The sequence below is a fragment of the Cucurbita pepo genome, chromosome LG03, assembly GCF_002806865.2.
Source record: "Cucurbita pepo subsp. pepo cultivar mu-cu-16 chromosome LG03, ASM280686v2, whole genome shotgun sequence".
NCBI lineage: Eukaryota > Viridiplantae > Streptophyta > Magnoliopsida > Cucurbitales > Cucurbitaceae > Cucurbita > Cucurbita pepo.
The window spans coordinates 10,303,148-10,322,729 of NC_036640.1; the positions used below are offsets into that span (position 1 = coordinate 10,303,148).

General features: G+C 33.3%; 1 protein-coding gene across 1 annotated transcript; it reads right to left on the bottom strand.

Moving 5' to 3' along the window:
* Window positions 1–9,115: 9,115 nt before the first annotated feature.
* On the bottom strand, window positions 9,116–10,864 carry LOC111790280 (galactolipase DONGLE, chloroplastic-like; the record flags this gene model as incomplete). The annotated part of the gene is made up of 2 exons (XM_023671144.1): window positions 10,136–10,864; window positions 9,116–9,619 (listed from the first exon to the last, which is right to left on the bottom strand). Coding segments are annotated over exons 1-2 (1,233 nt in total), but the record flags the coding sequence as incomplete, so codon positions are not given.
* Window positions 10,865–19,582: the final 8,718 nt, after the last annotated feature.

Here is a 19,582-nt window from a genome sequence, read left to right on the forward strand (position 1 = left end):
TTAAAATAAAAATAATTTAACTAAAATAAAATAAAATTTAAAATATAAGAATATTTAAATTAAATAAGTAAAATAGAATAATAAAAATAAAAATAGTTTTTTAATGCAAAATTTTAAAGAATAAAGGATAAGATTTGAAATAAATTCCATCCAATAATAATGATAATAATAATAATAATAAAAGTAATAATCATAAAAAGGCATGGGAAGTAGAGTGTTGAATACCTAACCCTAGTAGGCCTTCCACTACTTTGTTATATATTTTTAAATTTAATTTAGTTTCTCAAATCCGACATCATGACCCCAACACAAGTGTTTGTCGTTTCCAACGTTATATTAAAATAATCTAATGTTTCGAGGACTCATTTGTAACAGTCCAAACCCACCGTTAACAAATATTATGAACTTTAGTTCATTACGTATCACCTTCAGTCTTACAGTTTTAAAACGTGTCTTCGTTCCCCTCTCCACATCATCCAACATAGAATTACTCTAAGCTAAACACGCTTAACTTTGACGTTCCTGTAAATGAGCTACTAAAAAAGAAGGTGCACCTTGTTAGTATAGATAGTAACCATCGATTCCTACTCAGAATTACTCGGGATTATCCGCGTGGCTTGGTTTGGTGAGCCATGCAAAATTAAAGCCATTAAAATAGAAGAATGTTGTCTGTTGGTGAAAGAAATTTGGGAATATTTTATAAACACTAAGTGGGTATAAATGGAGACATTTAAAAAGGCATATTGAAAAGGTAAATATAAAGGAANATTTGGGAATATTTTATAAACACTAAGTGGGTATAAATGGAGACATTTAAAAAGGCATATTGAAAAGGTAAATATAAAGGAAGAAAAAGGAACGACATGTCGCATTCATATCATAATCCCACTTAGCTTACCCTCTTAATTAAATCATTCAAACCCTAACACAAGTCATTCTACTATATGTTTCCCACGTGACCTAAACCATTTCTTTATCATTACTTGAATGTGTCAAAACTTGTTGTACTTCTAAATAGTAATTCTTGACGGGCTCTTTTCGATGGATCGACCCGAACGTAACCTAACTAGTTTAGACATATACCCTCAACGAGAGGCAAGATATTGTCTATTTTGCCCGTTACGTATCGTTGTCAGCCTTACGGTTTTAAAACATGTCTACTAGGAAGAGGCTTCTACACCCTTATAAGGAATGTTTGGTTTCTGTCTCCAATCGATGTGAGATCTCACAATTCACCCCATTGGGAGCCCAACGTCCTCACTGCCACACCGCCCGATGTTTGGCTCTGATGCCATTTGTAATAACCCAAGCCAACCTAGCAAATATTGTCCGTTTTAGCTCATTACGTATTGCTGTCAGTCTCACGGTTTTAAAACGTGTCTAGTAGGGAGAGGTTTCCACACCCTTATAAGGAATGTTTCGTCCCGCTCTTCAATCGATGTGAGATCTCACAATTCATCCCCATTGGGAGCCCAACGTCCTCGCTGGCACACTTCCCAGTGTTTGGCTCTAATACCATTTGTAACAGCCTAAGCTCACTGTTAGCAGACATTATCCACTTTAGCCCATTACGTATCGCTATCAGCCTCACGGTTTAAAACACGTCTACTAGGGAGAGGTTTCCATATCTTTATAAGGAATAGTCTGTTCCCCTCTCCAACCGATGTGAGATCTCACACTCAGACAACAAAAATGTTTCGAGAAAAACATGCTTAACTTTAAAGTTTTTATAACCTATTCATCGAGAAAAAAGATGCACCTCATTCACATTTGGTTTCGGTTCATTCATATATCTCTTCTTTCTCCGTATTAAAATCAATAAATCATACGTAAAAAACTTCTAGAATGACGAGCCGAAGTCCATTATTCATAGAAATTAAACCCAAACACAAGTCATTAAAGACTTGATTAGAGAGTTCATAACATGATTATGTCTTACTACTAAATTAATGTGTGCCCAACGTGATGTAAAATATTTTCTATAAAGTTAATAATTTAAATGTGTCACACTTAAAAAAACATTATTGAAGGTGGAAGGTACGGTTGTTGGATCAAAAGATAAAGCGTTTTTTTATTTTTTCAAAGTCACCCGATACATGAAACAACCCACGTCGTAGAACTTTTGTTCGATTCACATTTTAAATTACATCGTATTGGTTCTTTAACCTTCGTTTTCGTTTCTAAACTTTTGAATATGCTTAATTTTTTTTATTAATTTACATTTTGGTGCCTAAAATAATAAAAACGCTAATTTTAACAGAATTAAAAGTCAATTTCAAATTTGACATTTAGCTCAATAAACGAATCGTTTTTCGGTAAAATTCTTCCGTTCAAACAAAAACATTTGAAATTCTCGAGAGCAAAATTGAATAACGATAAGCTAAAAGAGTAACACCTAATTTGTTTTCTTTAAAATAATATAATAATAATTAAAAAAATTGATATTTAATTTAAAATATTTATATTAGTTAGGCTTATGTCCTAATTAATATCTCCTTTAGCAAACTAATGATGAGTCAACCATGTTTATTAATTTATTAATTAATCCACTAGAAAAGTATTTAAAATAATTAATGAAAATAATAATAATAAATAAAATAAATAAAATAAATAAAAAAAAACATTTACTCATTATTTTCACTTACATGATTATTATGTATGATTGTTTTGTAGTTTAACAGCACTTTGCTGTTAAGGTGCTTCTTTTAAATTATTTTATGTTTTTGGCCCAAAATTTAGTGATAGTAATAAGTAGAATATGTACTTTGAATTTTTCAAACATTAGTGGAAATTATCCTTAAATTATTGTTCCTAGGGTTACACTTGTTCCACTTTGATATGTCCGTGTGTGTTTAGACATGTTTTAAACGTCAATTGTCGGTAGTATATACTTGCACTTTAGAGCTGACTCTTGTCTTCTCGTTTTTAAAGGGGTCTTAGATATAACAACCATCATGCATCTAGTAAATTCAGATCCTTCAAGGGTTCTGCAAATGTGGGGCTTACCGATATTAAAATGGGGTTGAATCGATTGATATGTTGATTCGAACAATGGTGGAGACATAGACAATAGAAGAAGGCCATTTTGAGGGTGTTTGTTCTTATTAGGTACTGGTTAGCTGGAAGATCTTTCAATTGTCGTTATAGCACTGTTAATATGAGTTTTCACATCGATTGGAGGGAGGAACGAAACATTCTTTGTAAGTGTGTGGAAGCCTCTCCCTAATAGACGTGTTTTAAAACCTTGAAACTGATGGCAATGTATAACGAGTCAAAACAAACAATATTTGCTTGTGGTGGATTTAGGCTGTTACTGTTAATCACTGGATAAAATTTATTGCCAAAAAGTGGTTTAAAATCACTCCTAAGTTACTTGCTGGGTATATGTAATGTTTATACATGGGAAGGGGAGAGTGGCCGAGAGGTCAAAAGTGACTTTTTCTCTTTTCGAATTCTTTCACAAAGAAGCAGCTCAACTAATAAGCAAGAGTTTCAGTCCGAATAAGTCCCCAGGACTCGACCCTTTTCCTCTCTTAGTAATTCTCAAACCCCGTCTTGAGGAAGTAATTTAGATATCTTATAGTAGCACAAACCGATTTTTATTTCTAGATCACTCGAAGGAAGCCCGTCCAAGATCCTACTCTTATTCTACAAAGACAACAGACGCTCTCAACACCTATACACAATTGTTTTCTGAAACCGTGAAAGATGTAGAGAACGAAATAACGAATTTTGGGAGAATAGAAAACAAGATAGGAGACAAAGACGACATCTCTATACCGACTCTATCGTGCTCCATACGTACACATCTCATTTAAAATATAATGAAAATGTCAATCAAGTAAAAAGGTGAAGTAATTATTATCAATATTGATTCTTCATTTTGTGGGCCCTTTGGATGATATATATATATATACATATATATATATAGAGAGAGAGAGAGAGAAGCAAAGGCATGCAATTATTCAAGTGTTTCATTAAATTATATGACTTCACAAAATCTAGTCAGACATAACTTGCTACTGCTCCGCCGCAAGAACATAGACCAAACCAAACCAAACCAAACCAAACCATTACAACATGTTTCTTTCATTATGTATGGTCGGTTTTGGCATGTTCAAAATGTTCCAAATTATATCACATCTTTTCGTTATTAATTTCGATTTGTATTTACAAAATTATTACTGTCCTCGATCTCATTACATCTCAATCACCCGTTTCGATCAAACTTCTTTGTCGTTCAAGTTGTAGTTGCCCCCCCTCTTACCCGTTTCGATCAAACTTCTTTGTCGTTGCCCCCTCTTATAACTGTCACTATATATGATCTGATCATAATAAAAACGACAACGATATGTTTGTTTCGGTCAGGCGCCAATTATTGGCTTCGATTTGGCTTTAAAATAATACTTTGACGTTTTATTTATGATGTAAAGTTATATAAAGCGTGACTCATGGAATATTCTAGAATTAACATTTATTATGGACGGTCGGTCGGTCCTTAGCGTAATTAATATTGCATTATATGAATTTTTTTTACAGATAGGATAATTGTGGCAAAATTTATGGTCATATTCATAAATGTGTTGCATAGGTAAATATTTATAGCTATTAAAAATTTTGAATTTATTAACCATAGGAGACTACACTGATACACCATTTTCATGGTCGGTCGGTTAAATTTTTTTATCAGTTTTTATTATTTCTGTGAGATTTTATATCGATCAGAGAGGGGAACGAAATACGTCTTATAAGAGGTGGAAACCTCTTTAGTACGTTTTAAAACCGTATAAATGGAAAATAAAAATTAAATATCATTAATATTATTTTAAATTTCTTTTATGGAAGTGATGAAATTTAAAAATTAAAAAAAAAATTTTGAAAAATGAATTCACTATGGCCACACACTTGTCGCTATTTTGCATAGCCACAAAAGAGCAAATGCTTTTGTGTTCTTCAAACCTTTTCAACGTTCCAATTTCATAAAATCCATTTTTCTTTTCTTTTCTTTTAATGTTTTTTTTTTTCGTTTATGTTAAATTACAAAAATACCCTTAAAGTTAACGGGTTTGATTTTAAAAATACTTCAAAAGTTGCAATATTACTCTTATCGTTTACTAAACGTTTCAAAACTATTGTTAGAGTAGAAATACATTACAGTATGAAACAGCCCAACCCTATCGTTAACAAACAATTTCCGTTTTGACTCGTTACATATCATCCTGAGCCTCACAATTTTAAAACGTGTAACAGCCTAATTCCACTGAGATCAAAGAATTTCCGTTAGTCTCACAGTTTTCAAATACATCTTCTAGGGAGAAGTTTTTACACTGTTATAAGGAATACTTCGTTCCCTCTCTGATCAATGTGAGATCTCACAATCTACCCCCTTAGGAGCCAGCATCTTTACCAGCACACCATCTAGTGTCTGGCTCTAATACTATTTGTAACAGCTCAAGCCCACCGCCATTAACCTGTTACGTATCGCCGTCGGCTTTAAAACAACCCATATGTTAGTAGTTAAACATCAAAAGACAAAATCAAAACCTTGGAAGAGTAATGATAAGATGAAAAGGGAACAAAGTATTATTATTAAAACAAGAAGAGTTAAAAGAACATAAACAAAAATCCACCAAACATTTGGAGAAACAACTCCCACACGTTTTGGAATATCTATTATCTGTATGGTTTGGTTTTTTTTGTTCAAGTTTTGAAGTCAAAAGAATGTCTAAATTAGACACAAAAATGGGTGTCAAAATAGAGCATGTCCTCGTTTATCGCAATGGAAAATGGCATGTTTGTGGGGGCAAGAAACATGCCCACACGACATCACACTATGAATCATACCCACCTTTTTTTTTTCTTCTTGTTTTCTTGCCGTTGTAAGTTGGGAAAAGGATTGAACGATGCTTATTCAAACTATCTTTTGTATGTGCCTTTTGACAATGGGATCCTTTGACTTTCACGATCACAAGAGCTTTCGTGTTAAACTCGAAACGAAAACAAATTTACTTGTCTGTGTAAAAGATAGGATGAACATGACTGTACTTGTAACGATCTGGCCTTCTTACATTTATGTTTTTAGAAGTTCGATTTTGTCTCGTATAGTGTTCATGTAACAACTCAAACTCACCGCTAGCATATATTATCCTCTTTGGGTTTTCCCTTAAGGTTTTTAAAACGTGTCTATTAAGGAGAGATTTTCACACCCTTATAAAAAAAATGCTTCGTACCCATCTCCAACCGATGTGGGATTTCACAATTCATCCCTCTTCTCGGCCCAACGTCCTCGTTGGTACTCGTTCTCCTCTCTAATCGATGTGGGATCTCACAGTTGCTATCTATGGTCACCATTAATAACACTATAAAATCGGATTAGCCATAACCCTAAATGTGCTCGACAATCAATATATCTCGTCATAAATAACATGCAATATTACAACTCAATACCCATATCATAGAACAGTTATTCATAATCATATTCACGTAAATCTAAGTACACATGTCATCAAATTGAATCTCCACGGTCACATGCAGACCCACATACGACAATACTAAAAGAAAAGCACATGGATGAGACGTTATTAAACCGAGCATAGAGGGGTTGTTATTAGGTCATATATGCTTAAAAAAAGGTTTGACATTTGGAAAGATTTGATGAAAGGGGTACGTAGAAAGCAAAGTAGAGACGTAATTGCTTAGGTAAGAAGAGAGAAGAAAAGGAGTTCTTGGAATTTTCTTGGCTTCACATCTGAGAATATTCAAACAACAGCGTACCCACAAGACCAAAACACACACCTTCAGATTGGGAATATTTTGTTTTTTGTTTTTATTTTAATGTTGTTTGGAATTTAAGGAATAAATTATTAATTAAATAATTTAATGAATTAAGCAACAACATGTGAATTACGAGTCCATGATTTTCTTACAATAATGTTCCAAAAATCATCCACATTACGGTCCTCATGTCTCTCCACAAATTTAATGTTAATCATGTTTTTTTATTATTATTAAAAACGTAATTATGTCGGGATCGACACCTTATGGCCTTTACGACATCATCATGTTACCTACTATCCCCACAGATCAACGCTAATCCTTTCAGTATGTTTTGTCGTCACTCACACGCATCGTAGGAAAATTCATAAGAAACCACCCAACATAAACTTGTTGTAAGTAAAACACGCTTGACTATGAAGTTTATAGGTAGTAACTTTCATTTTCTTTAACCCTTTCTTGGTCATCCTATTCTCAACATTACTCTTATTCGGATGTGGTCTCGATTCATTCATATACCCATCTTTACTCGGGTGTCACATGTCCCCGAACCACATCTTACTGGGAGAGGTTTCACTCTAATACCATTTATAACGTGACTATGTTACAGGAGATGTAAGGGATGTCGGAGCCATCAAGTGCTTAACCCAGATTTCGAATCCGGGACGTGAGACATTACATGATTAAAAAAAAAAAAAAGTTTATTTTATTTTATTTTAAAAAATTGACTTGTTTCCGACCACTTTATTCTTCCTACTTTGTGATGTACATGTAAAGATGTTCTTAAAAGTCTAGTCAAAATTAATTAAAAAAAAAGAATGTAGCTTTCTCAAATTTTTATTTCCATAAAATAAATTTAAAATTATTATTAATTTTTGGTTTGACATTTTGATATTTATACATACATACATATATATATATATATATATATATAATAAATAAATAAAATTATGTTACTTGCCGCGAAAGAAATTAAAAAAAAAAACGATCGAAAAATCTTCATAACCCTTGAAAAAAAACCAAACCAGAGAATTCTCTACTTAATTTGAATGATTCCAAAATGTTTGGATGAGGAATGGGAGCTGGGCGTTAGCACTTGGCTTTCTTTTCCAACATAAGAGGTCATGTCTCTTTACTGTTTGAGCTACATCCAAATTAGTTAGAGTGGTGGAACGTCCCGAGTCAAAGAGAGAGATTTTGCAACTCTCTCCAAGAGATACGATTCGGTATCATAATTGGCTAAAGGTTTGTTTGGGTTGATTTTCTAAACGTTTTAAAAACAAACCCTAATTCAAGCAATTTGAGATAGTTAGCTCACCGAACAACAAATCATATGTATAAAGATCGAAACGAAACGAACCCGAAGAACGACCCGAACTTTGTTTTTTCATCTTGAAAATGAAGTAATAAAGCTCAAGGCTGCGACTTCAATGGCACGTCCAAACCCTAAATGGTTCTTGAACTAATTATGACCATATCAAAAGATTGTCATGATTAAAACCTTCACATTGCCCCATTTACTCATATACATGCATGTCACCTAATAAACACTTTGGCTAAGTCTTTGTGTTGGCTAATCAAATCCCTCCTTTACCGTCAATAAATAAGACTAAGTGGTAATTGACGTGTACTCATTTCTGAGGTTAGACGTTCAAATTTTCATACCTTATTTATTATAATAACTTTTTTTTTGTTCTTATAACATAAACGGGTTAAATGGATAACATCAATTTATACATGACAAGTTGTTAAAGTAAATTCACGACAATAACATGAACGTGGAAGTTATGTTGACTTTCACTTCATACCACGTTCAACAACAACTACCACCACTCGTCTTGTTTTGAAAAATGTTGAGTAGTAACCCCTTTTAACGGGGTGAGTCGTACATATAGATACAAGATCGACGACCTACAACAAAAATACGTGAGATCTGAATCAATTTAATAAAAAAGATATCGTTTTTCTATAGTCAACGTGTAGATTACGTATGAATTAGAACAGTAAATAGTGTAGATACTCATTTGTTTCCTTTGTTTTGTATTGTTTTTGCTATACATCATATGAAACAAATGATCCAAAAAAAATGTACAAGTTTTGGTTATGATATATCTATGAATCTCACCTCTACCTAAGAGGGAAAAAATAGTCAAAGGCTGAGGAGTTCATCATGTTTTTGTTGGGTTGACTTTCTTAAACCCTAATTTTGTGATTGACTCAAATAATTCATTGGATTCCGCCATGGAAACATGTTGAAGCTCAAAAACTCCATAGCTTTGTTGATGAAATCACCACCATTAATAGCTTTTCTTCTTCCATTATGATGATGATGATCATCATCATCATCATGTTCTTGATGTTCTTCTTTTGGGTATCTTAGCAAGCTTATGTAAGTCTCCAAATCATGAACACATGAAGGGTTTTGCATGTTGAAGAAATCAAGAGCCAATTCAACACCAACATGTTCATAGCCTCCAAAAACGCCTGGCATTTTTGTGATGGGATCGTTCACATTCACAACTCTCAATACTTTGACTCCTAATTCTTCACATCTTTGTTTGAATCTTGAGTTACCAACTCTTGGACCTCCAAAGGAGAACACTGAAACGGGTACCACTTCCTTGTTTGTTCTTTTGTTTAACCCTAGCTCGGCTATGTCATATGCTAAGAGAAGAGCTAATGCACTCCCCATGCTATGCCCTGCCATGGTTATGCTTACTTCTTCACTTTTGTACTTGTTTAGTAGCCTCGAGATCTCCGAGAGGAGCTGCTCTCGACAGCTCTCTAGGCCGAACTTCGTGCTCGTTTCCTCGCATGTGTAGAGTGTTAAGAACCCTGATTCGACCTGAAAAAAGGTAAGAATTTATCGTAAGATATTAGGTTTTGAGCGGTTGATTATGAACTTTTCGTTTCATGTTAAGAGCAAATTTTTTGTTTTTGGGTCTTGGGTTGATCTTTAAATTGTGGTAAAAGAGGGTACGTGTAACCGTTCAAACCCACAATTAACAGATATTGTCCTTTTTGGGTTTTCCCTCAAAGTTTTAAAAACGTGTTTGGTAGGGAGAAATTTTCACACCCTTATAAGGAATGCTTCGTTTCCCTCTCGTGGGCCCAGAGTCTTCGTTGGCACATTGCCCGGTGATTGGCTCTGATATCATTTGTAACCGCCCAAACCCACCGCCAGCAGATATTGTTCTTTTTAGGTTTTTCCTTGTGGGTTTCCCTTCAAAGTTTTTAAAATGCGTTTGCTAGAGAGAAGTTTCCACACCCTTATAAGAAATGTTTTATTCCCCTCTCCAACTGATATGAAATCTCACAATAAGAAATAGAACTTTTGGATGGAATGATTAGATTAACAAACCTTGACATCAGGCCGATGATTATGGGGATCAAGGCGGGCAGGCGTAAGCGAGCTCATGAGATTAGCAATCCACTCAGAATTCGTGACGGTACCACGAAAAGTGATGACGACATCTCGTCGCCCTAGTCTCTTGCTAGTTTCATCGGAGGAGACAGCGACATACCCGATCCACCGGCCACAAGACGGAGGCGAGTTTTGAATAGGAGGAATGTTGATATCCGGTGGGGTAGCATATATATATTTAGTCACCTCATACCCTGAACTCTCCAACCCCACTTCCTTCAACAAACTCTTCTTCCCAAATTTGCAAGTCAAGTACCGTTTGGAGTTGGGATCAAGATCAAAAGCTTTATAACAAGCCGTCACAAACTCACCATACCGAATAACTTCACGTCGAAGAAGCGGATGAAGTGTCGGTTCGACGAGATGTTCCCAATCATTGCAGCCATGAATTTGTCGCCACAAGCGCGCCAAACCAGCCACCTTATGAACCATGGCAACAGCGGCCGAGGTAGAAGAAGAAGAAGAAGAAGAAGAAAACATATCAATCAACGGTACTAAAACCGAAGAGGAAGAAGAAGAAGAAACCGAACGTCGAGACGTGGACGAAACATGATCGGATTTTCTAGGAAGCGAAACTTGTCCAAAAGAATGAGACACGGGTCGAGTCGTGTCGGAAAATGTGACATGGTTGATATTAAGATTGAGCTTCAAAGTTGTTGTAGCCATTAGAGAGAGAAGAAGAAGAGGAGGAGAGAGAAGGATATGAGTTTCTCAAAGGAAGAAGGAGACTCCAAAAGGGAGAGAGAGATATTTATAGAAAAAAAATAAAATTGAAAAGAAAAGTGAAAAGGCATATGTTTGGCAAGCGTTTTGACTAAGAAATTAGAAATTAGAAAATAAAAAATAAAAAATATTTATTTATTTTTCTGAGAAATTAATAATATTTTATTTGGTCGGTTCCTTACAAAACCATGAGGTTTGGGATCTCTGTTGCGGCTAAAGAACTGACCCAAAATGAATAAACATTTTATTATTTAAAAAAAAAAAACAAATATTTAATTAGGCTTGGTCCATTATGGTTGACTCAAAATAATTAACATAATAATTTCTTTAATTCTATCAAAACAAATATTTTTAATTTAATTCAAAGTATATGTTAAAGGGGTAGTTTCGTAATTTTACCACACGAACATTCTAAACTAACACGAGACTGATTTCAGCTCGGGTTATAATTATTAAATTTTATTTATTTAATAAAAGTATAGAAAGGGAGAGTGATATGATTGGTGGGGGGAGAAAATGATGAGTGGATTTTAATAAAAATTGAATTTATTGGTAAAGAGAAAAACAAAAATAAAAATAAAAATAAAAAGGGCACGTGGAGATATAGGGTAAAAGAGAGCGCGTGGGTGTGGGTGCGAAGAGAAATAAAATGTGGGGGGTGGGTGTAGTGAGTGGTAGGGTGTGAGTTAAAGAGAGGCGAGGAATTGAAATTGTTTAAAATCCAACTCGCCGCGGAGCACGTGACTTTTCAACGCGGCTTCGTGGTTTCCATTTTCACAGTCCATTTTATTAATAATACTAAGACTGCTCATAACAACTTTAATTCATTCTTATTTTGGACGGTTCTTCTTCTATTATTTTCATTTCATTTTCTTTCTTATTTTTATAACCCATCAACAATAACATCTTTTACTTTTAGCTTCAAAGTCAACCCTATTTGGATCGGGTTTAATGTGTGCTTTTCTTTCTTTTCACTCGAAAAAAGATTACGTGGGTCAAAACATATTGATATGGTAGGACTGAGAGTTCGTAGATCATGATTGAGCTACAGAAATATTCGGGTCATTCACTGTTTGCTCAAATATAGAATTTTGGTACTGGGTCTTTTGGTAAATTAAGTGCGAGCTCGTGGGTGTGTACAACGTAGGAGTCGATGAGGGTAGAAACTGATCGAAGCAATATAATACAGGAAGGCACTGATACGCATAGTGACTTGTAGTGAATCTCAATGAACTTCAGAACTAGAGTTAGAAATCAATGAAAAACATGTTTTTTTTTTCCTCCACCGCTCATAGTTAACTCCAAAGTCTTCTCTTTTGCCTCTCAATAAATAAGACACTCGAGATGTTGTGTATGACATATTGTGGTAAGGTGTAATACGCAACGATATGGTTGAGCCATCAGCTTTCGAGTTCTTGTCTTGAATCAACCATTAAAGATATTGTTTACTTTAAGGAAACTTGTTTTTGTTTTTGGGATTTGGTTCAAAGAAAGTGAAAACTATAATAAACAAATTTTTTTAAAAAAAAAAAAACCATAATAAAGAAATGAAACCCAAAGTCCAAACCCACCACTAATAAATAATCCGTTTTAGCTTATTACGTAACGCTATCAGCCTCATGATTTAAAAACGTGTTTACTAAGGAGAGGTTACCACACTTTTACAAAGAACGTTTCGTTCTCTTCTCCAACTGATGTGGGATCTCACAAGATGAAACCGACCCAGTTTTCAGAAATCGAAAAAACCTTTAACGTTTAATTAATCTCATAATTTTTAAAAATGTGCTAATAAATAAAAGTTTAAATGGATTCCTTAATTTTCACATGTAATTCACTTGATGAGTGAGTAGCATTTGCCAAACGCGGTGGAGCTTGAGATTTAGTGATATCTTCTAAAGTTTCTTTCTTTTTAGTCAAATTTCACAACTTCGATGTATCCATATCCCTCCCATTCTTTCTTTCCCTTTTATTTTATGTTATTTTTTAACACTAAGATTGTGCTTTAAAAGTGCTTTTCTTATTTATAATCATAAATTTTGCACTTTTAGTACAAACTTTAAACGGATTCCTCCCGTGATCAAATCAAAAGTGTCGAAAATGCAAACATTATGAAATACTGACCACATTGAGGGACAGGCCCCATGAAGCGAAGGATGAAAACGAGTGTAATCAATGTGTTTAAATTTCTAGTCTTTAGTATAAGTTGACAGATCCGCTTAAAAGAAGAATACAATGAATTGAATATCTCTCATATTTGACCGAGGCCTCTACTTTTAGAAGACGACCACTATGTTAGGTAAAAAATAAATTGAATATTGAAATAAAATACGAAAGAGAGAAACGAGTTAACGAGTAAGAACGTAGAACGGCTAAGGAGATGGGAGCTTGGCTTCAAAGATTTGGAGGTTTGCCATAGTATGCTAGCTAAACAGTGCTGGCAGCTGACTTGTAAAGGTGGGGAATGGTCTGTCATAGTACTATGTTGTCTTCTAAATATGTAGGGTCGTTTGGGATGTGGATAAAGTGAGATGAGGTTTTTTATCGAACAAAGTAAAAATGATTCGAATGAAGTGTACTGGCGACACTCACTCCCAACATCGAGTGAGTCAAGCCAATTTGATTTCGCGTCGTCTATGGCTAAGCAATTTATGCTCAAGCCTCTGACCCCGGTTTAAGAAGGTTTTAGAAAATGGGGTAGAGAGATTTTTTAAAAGAGTTTGAAAGAAACAAAGTCGTTGTATGACTATAAGCAAAGAAAGAAACATCATAGCTTAAATATTATATAACTCGGGTAGGAAAAATTGACAACTAGTCACATCTCCGTACCGTACATTTTAGGGCGATTCGGGTTTGATACATAGACATGATTTCGTTCAATGGTCATACAAAATCTAGGTGAGAGGAGTTGACGTTGGTCGCATCCCATTATAATATATTTTGGGGCGATTTAGGTTTGGCAGACCTAGACATGATTTCGTTGAATAGTTATACCAACAGAAAATACAATAATAAGACAAATACAAATCAAATAAAGGGTTTGGCGTGGTATGGGCATGCAGCCACGGACGACACACCCTGGACAAGCATGACTGGGACACTAGCCACCCAAAACACTTCCCCAATGGACGATGAGAGGTGACTTGTTATTTAGAAGGCAGTATTAGTAAATAACTTATGGGTTAAATAGGGAAAGTCATGTGACAAATTCTTGATAAATTATATCGATTCAAAGACAACGAACTTCTTTGTTAAGCACGTTGATGTTTATTAGTAGTTAATGAGTCGAGGTATGAAATACTAATAGAAGCTCATAATGCACCATGAAGAAAGATATAGCAAAGTTCATGAGTAAATGTTCGGTTTGTCGATAGGTTAAGGAACCGAGACAAAGGACGAGGGAGTTGTTGCAACCTCTGAGCATTCCACGATATTATACACACTCTAATTTGTTACCATAGACACGTCCACCACGATATTATACACACTCTTTTCTTTTTCGTTGGTTTTCAACAGCACGAGCCTATGTTATCCATAATCAGACCTAAAAAATACGTATACAAACCCGCGAAGTGAGTTCATACGCTCTTTCGTGGACGGTACGTTCCTCCATCAATCCGAAGTCTTGTGTGAATATATGGCAAAGTTTTGCTTTTACATAGAGAAAAAGGGTTTATGGATGAAGCCTTTTGGCATTATTATTATAAGAGTTTATTACCTAATATGATGATGCATGTGGGTCATCTCCATCTTTTAGAACAATTTACACTAATCATTTTCACACACAATCTCACCCATTTAATTCCTCTTGGTTGCTGTTCTTTGACCTTCATTCATTTGCTTTTCGTACCCACCATCAAATACACACACAAACTTTCATATTTTATTTTCTTATTTAACGGATAATTTTATATCTGACTTCTCGTGACTTGTCCATGTCGTATGTGAATGTCGGGCCTATCAGATGTTGATACGTGATGACCCTTATAATAGTTCAAGCTCACCGTTAGTAGATATTGTTTACTTTGTCCCGTTATATATTTTGGTCAACCTCACAGTTTTAAAACGCATCTGCTCGAGAAAGATTTCTACACTCTTATAAAGAATGTTTCGTTCTTGTCTCCAACCAATGTGAGATCTCACAACCTTGACATTTTCCTCCAACATGACCAACTTACAACTTTGGAAAAACTAAGGATTTTGTTGGGAACATTGCAAACAACCCTCCATTTTGGTTGTGTGTTCATTTGACCATTTTGATTAGGTGAGAGATGAACATTTGCTTATCATAATTCAAAAGTTTGAACTTTTCTAAAAGAAAAAAGAAATTTGTAATTTAAAACCAATGTGGGTTTTTTTTTTTTTATGTGTGCCAACAATTTGAAATTTTAAAAAATTATTCTTTCAAGCTCCCGAGCTAACTTCAAGGTCGGAAATTTTATTTAAAATATCTAAGAATAAGCTCCCGAGTTATGTTTATTCTCATCCAACTAAACTCCTCCTTGATGGATACCTAAACCGTTTCTTTTATCCTTCGTTTTTTAAAATCTACTTTAAACTCATCAGTTCTTATATCGATTTTCTAATAACGGTTCCATTCAGCACCTTACTAATCTCTTCGAGTTAGGGTTTGATGGGCGACTACAAAGACAGACAAGAGAGACAGATCGAGAACGAGAGGAAAAGTAGAGAATCAAAGTGAGAGCAAGAACAAAAAAAGGCAAACTTTTAGGTCAAATTGAAGAAAGATTATTGGCTTAGAATTTGATGCTGTAGTTTTGTTCACATAATATAACCAAAAGTCTCCATTTTTGAACCCTTTGGCACCTTAATTGAACTCATTTTGGTCTACTTTTTCATTGAACCTAGACCCCTCCAAGTCTTTGCCTCTTATATTTTATATTCCCTAAACCCCAATAACTTAGCCTTTCAACTTGTCAATTGTTTAAATAGCCTTATTACCTCAACTTTGAAGAGGGTTCTCTTTGTTTTCGTGTGCTTTTTAGTGTTCTTAGTGCCAAAGTTAGGTTAAGAACCAAGGCAGCCCTTCTATTGTTAGGTTCTTCTTCTTCTTCTTATAGTCATAAGTGATGATAATTTCAAATAATTATATGTTTTTGAATGCTTAAGATGACGTCTTTATCTCGAGTCTAACTTTAATGATCTTCAACGAGCATATCATATATATTTGTGAGGATTTCGGTGGTCTCGAGAGATGCAACGTCTATCAACTTCTTGTATAGATCAAAACTATTATTGCACAAGAAACCCTTTAATATTTTGAATAGAAATTGAGATTAGATCAGTGTGGTGGTGATTTAAACCTGAAATTTAGATCATCATCCGTTCTTGGTCATTATCACACTGTTCTCCAATCTTATCTCAAATTTTAAACGTTTACTTAAAAGGGTCATTTTGAAATGTTTTTTTTTTTTTTAATTAAGGATATTTTTTTTAATTTAGCTTAATTGCGATATTAATTAAACGTGGAAAATTATTTGTGTGTATAATATATAATAGATAAATTGGTAATGTCTTTGACTAGTCAAACTTCACACAAATTTTAAAAGTTGAATTTAATGCAAGCTAAAAGAAAATAACACAAAACAATCAATTTCAATTCTTCGAATTTGAATTCAATATTTAAATGTCGTGTTTCACATCTTTTAATGAGAAGTTGGTACAATGAAAGAATGTCATTTGGAACAACAAAATCTAGTAAATTTCTTGCGTCCTCGAACAATAATCGTTAGCTGTTTTTAGCAGTTATTGTCTATTTTAGTTCAAAATTGTGAGGTTGACAGCGATACATAACGAGCTAAAACGAACAATATCTACTGACGGTAGGCTTAAGCTGTTATAATTTAAATACAGTTCGGTGGATAAAATATTAAAATTATTATCTCAAAGATCGAACTAAAAAAATCGTCTAGTAAATAAGATGTCTGCTATGGTGTAAAAACGATGATTATGGTTGAATTTTTTTTAACACCTATGGTAATGTTTATTAAGTTGTGAAATATTAATCCTTAGAAAAATTAAGGAATTAAAGAGACAAGATTTTTTAAAAATTAAATCTTTTAGTTGACTTTTTTTAAAAGTTTGACTTTTAAAAATAGTTGTTCACGACACATTTAATCTGTTGTCAAATTCTCTCAAAAGACCAAAGAAAATTAAAACAACCATAGCCATACATTTTCGAAATAATTAAATAAAAAGTTAAATTATAAAATTGATGTTTATGAGATTATTACACTCTGAACTTTCAATTTTATGTTCGGTGGATTTGTAAATGTGATATCTGAGTAAAAGAGGTGTATATGAATGAACCGAGACCACATTTGAATGAGAGGGATCTCGAGTATAGAATAACTAAGAAACTTCATAGCTAAGTGTGCTTTGTTTTGAGCAATTCTATGTTGGGTTCCGGGAATTTTCCCAGAATGCATATGAGTGAAGACAAATCATGCTAGAAGGCTCCGTGTTAGTTTGTAAAGATAGTCTTCAATCTTAAAAGTAAAAAGTAAGTAACGTGACCATGTCATATAGGAATGTTGCAGTCATTAGGTGTTAAATCTAAATTTCAAATTCTGGACATGAGCTAGACGTTGGGTTCCCAATGATAAGAATTGTGAGATCTCACATTGATTTGAGAGGAGAACGAAACATTCCTTATAAGAGTATGGAAACATTACCCTAGTAGACGCATTTTAAAACTGTGAGACTGATGGCAATACGTAACAAACCAAAACAGACAATATCTACTAGCAGTGAGCTTGAACCGTTAGAATTCTTACTCTTCACCATGTACAGTTCATGGGGGCGACTAAAAATGGTTTTTTTTTATGTTCAACAACAGAAGTGCTGATGAAATTTTTTAAAATTCACGAGGCCAACAACGAGAAATCTATTTAGCTTTATCACCACCTCCTCATTAACTCTCGGTTTAAACAAGAATTCTTCCATCACTCGTACCAAAAAAAAAAAGAGATCGAGTGGAAATATTAACGGAGTGACATGTGGGATTAGGGTTTTGGATTAGGGTTTGAAAGCCAACACGGTTTGAGATTGGAGTGAGTGTGCGTGTGTGTGTGTATCCAAAAAAGGCAAAAAGATGATCTTTTTATCCAACAAAATAAAATAAATTGGAAATAAAACAACGAAACCAGACAGCTTCCTGGAACATTCGAACATCCTCGACCGTCCATTATCCTCAGCCATCAGCCGTCCAATGTTGTTTCCTTTTTCCAGTTTTAGAGTACTTTCCACATAAAGCCTCACACAATTCCAGGCCAAAAAAATGTGACATTTCATCCTACATACCCTTGTCCATTTTGCTGCTTTTTTTAATATCACATGCATAATTTTTTTTTTTTATTATTTTTATTATTTTTATTACTCGTAACGTTCCAAATTTATGTCTGTTTGATCCATGACTCGTAAATTTTTAAAATGTCTTTTTAATAAATTTCAAATTTTATAAATAAAAAAAATTAATTGATACTCGAAACTATTTCATTAATATCTTTTAACTTTTTAAAACAACTCAAAATAATACAGGGTGAGTATTTTATTTACAAATACCCATGAAATTATAACAGTTTGTGTCAATATATGAACGAAAATCACGAGAGTATATATATATATATATATATACTTTCTAAAATGTTTATTTTTAATAAATTTAATGATTTTTTTATCGAATATTTTTTAATTTTTCTTAAAATTATTTTTTATTTTTGAAAATGTAAAATTTGGAAGTATTTTTATTAATTTAATAAAAGAAATATGGATGAATATAATATAATTTATTTGAATAAAATTAAGAAAATATTAAAATTATGATATAAAATAAAATAAAGATAAAGGTTGAGATAAAATCAAAATAAATAAAATAAATGTTGTCTACCAACCACGATTACGCAACCAGGTTCAATGTCCGGTTAAGTTTTTTATTTTAAAAAAGGTTTAAAATCCAAATATCTTTATTTTTAGATTTTTTATATTAAAAAAAGAAAAAAAAAACGTTTTTCATTTTTAAAAACATAAATATGGATGGGTTACCAAACGTAGTTGTTTATTTATAAACCAAAAATTAAAAATTAAAAATAAATTTCTTTTCATTAATTTTTATTTTTGCCCAATTCTAGAAAAAAAAATTAATAAAAATATATATTTTTATTAATTTTGAAAATATTTAGAGACTCGAAAAAAAATTCAGGAATATTAAATATTTATAAGCTTTATTTTCGATAATCATTTAGATTTTTATTTTTTAAAATTAAATTTAAAATGTAAGTGGTTCGATATCTGTTTTTTGTTCTTTTATCGCCTATCTTTAAAAACACGTGTTAAATAAAATAAGTCAAAGTTTCGATCAATAAATATATATATAAAATTTTTGAAAACTTAAATATTATTTTTAAAATTTTGGTTAAAATTCAAATGTGTTTTTTAACCATGGGTAGTTAATATATATTTTAACTTTTAAACGAAACTTACGTCAAAGGGTTATCGAATGAGATCTAATTAATTATCAAATGGGTTTCGAGATATTTTATTTTAAATTTCTCGTTTTTCATGTGTAAATAGACGAAAGAACCCTAGAAACAGAGTGAGACGTGGCGGCCCCACGCGAATTCTTGTTACAAGACAATAAAATGT